Source organism: Chinchilla lanigera, unplaced genomic scaffold (assembly GCF_000276665.1).
Source record: "Chinchilla lanigera isolate Chin_1 unplaced genomic scaffold, ChiLan1.0 scaffold00158, whole genome shotgun sequence".
NCBI lineage: Eukaryota > Metazoa > Chordata > Mammalia > Rodentia > Chinchillidae > Chinchilla > Chinchilla lanigera.
The window spans coordinates 1,816,428-1,822,039 of NW_004955559.1; the positions used below are offsets into that span (position 1 = coordinate 1,816,428).

At 58.8% G+C, this 5,612-nt stretch overlaps 1 protein-coding gene across 2 annotated transcripts; it reads right to left on the minus strand.

Annotated features, from left to right (window-relative positions):
- Nucleotides 1–1,972: 1,972 nt before the first annotated feature.
- Nucleotides 1,973–4,996, minus strand: Fgf21 (fibroblast growth factor 21). Of its 2 annotated transcripts, none has more exons than XM_013508994.1 (3): nt 3,756–4,703; nt 3,573–3,676; nt 1,973–2,935 (listed from the first exon to the last, which is right to left on the minus strand). In XM_013508994.1, the coding sequence occupies exons 1-3, from the start codon at nt 3,988–3,990 to the stop codon at nt 2,645–2,647; spliced, it is 630 nt and encodes a 209-aa protein (XP_013364448.1). In that variant the 5' UTR covers nt 3,991–4,703; the 3' UTR covers nt 1,973–2,644. The 2 variants fall into 2 exon arrangements, with proteins under 2 accessions (XP_013364448.1, XP_013364447.1); XM_013508993.1 differs by lacking the exon at nt 1,973–2,935 and adding an exon at nt 4,909–4,996 and having other exon boundaries at nt 3,262–3,676; nt 3,756–4,342.
- Nucleotides 4,997–5,612: the final 616 nt, after the last annotated feature.

Sequence of the window (5,612 nt, forward strand, 5' to 3'; positions counted from 1 at the left end):
AGGTGGAGGGGTGGCGGGGTGGTGTCAATCCCTAGGGCTGCAGAACAAACACTCATCTCACCTAACACTAAATCTCCAGTGTGCACGAACAACCATCCCGCTGTTACACTCGATGATTAAATCACTTCCGAGCCTCGGGGGCCCAGGGTCCTCTCCCCTGGGACCGCCCCGCTCCGCCCGGCCCCCAGCCGCTGTCCACAGCAGGGCCCGCTGTGCGCTCTGGGCATGCGCCATATCCCCTCCCGTCACACACAGCGTCTCGCCTGAGGCTCTGCGGGTAGTGGGCTGGAATGGGGGGTCAAGAGGTCGAGTGCGACGGGCCCAGGCGTGCCCTGTGGGACAGTGACCTGGGGCAGGCCCGGCAGACAGAGGACGAGGACCTGCCTCCGCCTGGACAGGGCTCTGCAGAGCCGGGAGCTCTGAGACCCTGCAATACAGAAGCGTGCAGTTGGGACACAGGTCCCGGGTCTCCTGTCCGCCATCCCCTCTCCTGGGTCTCATCACACAGTGCCCCCTCCTGCCCCCTGTCCCCAGCCTCCGGGGTTCTCCTCCGATGGGAAGATGGCCCGGCGGTGCCCAGCACTTCCTCACCCCCTGGACTTTCTCTGACAGCTCAGTGGTCTCTTCTGACCACGATCCCACGTGTCACTGTCACCAAGCCTCATGACACAAGCCACACCTTCCCAGGAGCTTTGTGGCCTGTCTGGTCCTGCGTCTTTCCCTTGCCAGAGCCCCCGGGGCAGAGGGGAGACCCGCACTTTCTACCACAACCAACTTTTATTTCTTCTGGGCAGCGAGTCGGTCCTGTGGCCCCGGAGGACGAAGGCTCACATGCAGCTTTTGACCCCGGTGCTCCACTAGCTTGAGGCTTGGCGGTAAGAGGAAGGGCTGAGGCCACAGCTCCTGGAGGTGCGGTAGGTCAGACAACTGGGGACCTGGCGGGGCTGACAGCCTGTACACCTGGTCTAATGCTTCTTCCTTCCCGCCCCTCCCCTCCCCTCCCTTCCCTTTCCTTCCCTTCCCCCATCTGTCTGTCTAGGTTTGGAAATTGAGCTCCAGGCCTACACCGAGCTACCCCCCGCCCGCTCATTTTATTTTGAGACAGGGTGTTGCTAAATTGCTAAATTGCTCAGTCTGGGCTCAAACTTGCAATTCTCCTGCCTCAGCCTGGCTTTGTCCTCACTTCCTTCCGGAAATGACTTGAACAATGTGAAAATCTAGAAAAGAAAGGAGGCCGACTGGCCAGCTTTCTGGAACTAGGCATACTCTGAAGTCCCTAAATTCCCAGGAAGGAAGAATTCTGACCCTTGTCCTGAGACGCCCCCCTCCCCGCATCCCCAACCCTGACTCCCAGCTCCAGTTCTCCTCCTTATCGCCTCCTCTCCTAGGACCCTGCATCCAGATGTCCAGCCTATGATCCCACAGGACGAGCACCAAACCCATGCTCAAGACCCAGAAATTGGGCTGGGGGTATAGCTCAGTGGCACAAGTGCCAGCCCGCCAAGCGTGAGGTCCTGAGTTTGATTTCCGGTATAAAAAAAAAAAAAAAAGACCCAGAAGTCTTTGCTCTAACTCTGTGGGCAAAGATATCTCCTCATTTCTTCTTCCAAACACTCCAGACAGCTACACCTCCCATAAGACTACGGAGCTGCAGTGTCGCTCAAAAAAAGTCCCCCATTATTTTTTTCTTTTTCTGTTTTTTGGTCTTTTTGAGACAGGATTTAGCTATGCAGTTCATGTCTTTTTTTTTTTTTTGTCCCGGGAATCAAACCCAGGACCTTGCGCTTGCCAGGCAGGCATAGTTATGCAGTTTAGACTGGTCTTGAACTCACTTTGGTTTTTTTTTTTTTTTTTTTTTTTTTGGTACAGGGAATCAAACTCAGAATCTTATGCTTGCCAGGCAGGCGCTTGTGTCACTGAGCTATATCCCCAGCCCTTGAACTCACTTTGTAGCCCAGGCTGGTCTTGAACTCACAGCACACCTCCTGCCTCAGCCTTCTGAGTGCTGGGATTATAGGTGTGTGCCACCATACCTGGCTGTCTCCCCGTTGTTGAGGCTCCTCTGAGCAACAGTTCCACAAGGAAATACAAGAATGGGGTGGGGCTGGATAGGCATGGTGGTGCACGCCTGTGACCCAAGGTACTTTAGGACACAGGAAGATCGCAAGGTGGAGGCCAGTCTGGGCAACTAGGTGGCAGCCTGTCTCAAAATTTAAAAACATATAAAAGGCTATGGATGTAGCTTAGTCACACAGGGCTTGGCTGGCACACAAGAGGCCTTGGATTCTATTCCCAGTAGTACAGCAAAACCAAACACCATATCCATTCACCCAAGAAAACATCTTGTTTCGTTGAAGAGCAAAGAGCAGGAATTGTCCTGCCAACCCGGGTGATGCCTTGTCGGAGTAGAAAAAGGAAGCCCGGTGGGAAGCTGGGACCTCAGGTGGTGGCGGGGTGGGGCTGGGGGGCAGGGGTCACAGGGTCACGTGGACACAGGGCGCAGTGCCCAGCCTTCCCCTCAACACTCACACACGCTCCTTAGGTCCTCCTCTGTCAGAGTCTTTATTATCCCAAGTAAGAAAAATAGAAAAATAAATAAGATAAATACCCCAATAAATAAGAGGCTAAATTAACAGCCCTGGCTTCAGGAGGCGTAGCTGGGGCTTCGGCCCTGTAAAGGCCCCACCATGCTCAAAGGGTCCGAGGAGCCCACATCCGGGGGCTCGGGGGGCAGCATCCCTGGCGGCTCTGGGTGTGCTGGGGGCAGGCCTGGCAGGGGCAGAAAGCGGGCTGGTCCTGGGGGTGCTGGATCCCGGGATGAGGAGTCACTGGGGAGCAGGCGCAGCGGGAGGCCGTGAGCTTCAGACCGGTAGACGTTGTAGCCGTCAGAGAGCAGCAGCTCCCGGAAGCTGCAGGCCTCGGGGTCAAAGTGGAGCTGCGGGGAGAGGGAATCACGGTCTGTCTGAGCCCGAAGTTCCTCTACACTCCCCCACTGTATGACTCAGGGGTGCCAGCCTTCTGGGTTCCTCGGAGGTCTGGGCCCTGCCTCATCTCTCAGACCTGGGGGTCCAGGCCCAGCCTCCTCCTTCTAGACCTGGGGGTCCGGGCCCCAGCCCTGTCCAGGAAACCTGATACCAAGAACCAGCTCCTCCGTTATTCCTATCACAGAGGAGCCACCTGCCTGTCCTCTGGTCTAGACTGTTTCAGCCCAGGGAACCTGCAAGGCTGCCCCAGGGCAGGCAGCAGGTCCGGCTCACACCTCAGGTGCTGGCGGCTCATGGCCATGGCTCCCAGTGTCCCAGGATGAGCCAGGCCCAGAGGAGGCTGTGTGGCCAGGCCGGGGGTACCGCTCTGAGGCTTGGCTTCTCAGGGGTCCACACGTCCTGCCTGGCCCTTGTGCTCACCCTGCTTCGCCTCAGTTTCCTCAAACATGGGTGACAACCGCTCGCCTGCAGGGGTTGCAGGGAGGCTGGGAGTGGACAGCCGGGGACACCAAGGCTGGCTGGTGACCGCGAAGCCACGGCCGGGCATTGAGAAGATGACAGCAGCCGAAGAGGGGTCCGGAAACTCACCGATCCGTACAGGGTCCCATCGGGCCTCTGGCACAGGAACCTGGAAGTCCTGACCCCCAGGATCTGAATGACTCCGGGCTTCAAGGCTTTTAGCTCCAGGAGGCCTGCGGGAGAGAGCGGTAAGACTTCGAGCTCCTGCCCTGACCCTTCTGTTCTGGCTGGGGCACCCGGCCCCACACTCACTTTCAGGGCTCCGGCGGGCGGCCCCCCGCACCGAGCCATCGGGCCTGATCTCCAGGTGCGCTTCAGTGTCCTGGGCATCGTCTGTGTAGAGGTGCCGCTGCCGGACCTGGCCCCCAAACTGGAGGAGGGGGCTGGAGTCGGGGATGGGGTGCGCCTGGCAGACTCCCATCAGAAGCACAGCCAGCACAGGGACCCACAGCCCTGGGCGCTCACGCTTGGCCCCGGCCCAGCCCATCAGCGGCGTGTGTCCTCGGTGCGGTCCGGGCTGCGGCGCTGGAGGAGCACAGTGGTGTCGCGTGCGGTCCAGGTCCGGCTTATCCGGAACAGTGGATTTCCACTGCAGCTCAGGAAGCCGGTGTCTCGGGTCTTCCTGCTCGTGGATTCCAGCTGCCAGACACCCAAACTCTGGGGACCGATGCAGGCGCTCCAGTGTTTATACCCAGACATCCCGCCCACGCGCCCTCCCCACTCCTGACCCGTGATATTTGACCCATTTGGCAGGAGCCCGAATTCCACCGTGGCCAGGGCAGGCTGCAGGGATGATGCAATGGGGGGCTTTGTCACGCTGGGGGCCTGCATGCCGGAGTCTGCAGAATGAAGGAGACAGAGCCTGATTCATTGGAACTGGGGTGAAAGGGGCAGAGGGCTTCCTTCTGAGGGCCAGAGGGAGGAGGATGTGGGGTCTTAGACTCCTGGGTCTCAGAGACAGGGAGCCTGGCTGGGACACTAGTGTCTGATGGAGGAGCCTAGGCCTGGACACCCAGGTCTGTGTCTGGAAGGTTAGGGATTCTAGAAACACCCTCACTGGGTGAAAGATGCTCATGTTATTCTACAAGTGGAATTTTTGTCCCATTTGAATTTCTGTGTTCTAGGGCTGGGTATGGTGGCGCATGCCTGTAGTCCCAGCACCCGGGAGGCTGAGGCAGGAGGATCCTTGCGAGTTCAAGACCAGCCTGGGCTACAAAGTGAGCTCAAGGCCAGCATGAACCTCATAGCGAGACCCTGTCTCAAAAAGACAAAAGTAAATGAATTTGTGTTCTTGGGAATGGAGGGTCTGACTCTTAATCTGAGGAAAGCTGCACCTGCCTCAAAAAAAAAAAAAGGAAGGAGCTGCTGTCCTGACCAGGAATTCCCCCTCTGGCCCCAGGCCAACCTCTTCTTTCCCAGAGGCTGCTCAGATGTTCAGACCTCACGCCTCCCTTGGCCTCCTCCTGATGCAATCCTGGTGTTTCTTTCACCAGATCGGCCCCCTGGACCCAGACAGGTGCTCCCGAAATAGCGGGCGAAGGAGGAGAGGGGACGGAGAGGATTCCAGCTGACTGCCTGTGGGGCGGAGTGGGGACTGCAGGGAAGAGGCCAGGCAATCACCAGAGCCCCTGGAGGGTGCAGGGCCTGGGTTCCTGGGTCTGAGGGAGGAGCGCGGGGGAATCGAATCCTGGAAAGATGTTCCGATCTTTGGGGAGTCAGTGAAATTCCCGTCTTCCCGCTGATCTCGAACAGCAGAAATCGTTCTACTGCACAGGAAGCCTTTGTGCACTCCTTGAGAGCTCGAGTCCTCGTTCCCTTTGATTGTCACCTTTCTCCTTCTAGTCGAGAAAGTAACACTGGGGCGCCAGGCCCGCAATTCCCAAAAGGGAAGGGCCGGGGACCGGAGCGGTGGGATTTGAACCTGGACGGGCCGCTCATGGGGACGTGGGAACCCGGGCCCTGGCGAGCCGGTCCTGAAGGGCCCGGATAAACAGGTTCTCCTCCCGCGGCAGGGCGCGGCAGCGGCGCTGCGTGTCTCCCCGCGGGGACCAGAGCGGGGGCCCTGCGCCGCAGCCGGGCGCATCGCAGCCGGAGCGCATCCCGGGCTCG

Excerpts from the sequence above, each read along its gene's own strand:
- Fgf21 (XM_013508993.1), bottom strand. The coding sequence starts at position 3,990 with ATGGGCTGGGCCGGGGCCAAGCGTGAGCGCCCAGGGCTGTGGGTCCCT. Across the intron at positions 3,677-3,755 it reads CGCCCGCCGGAGCCCTGAAA|GCCTCCTGGAGCTAAAAGCC; the intron begins GTGAGTGTGGGG and ends TCTCTCCCGCAG.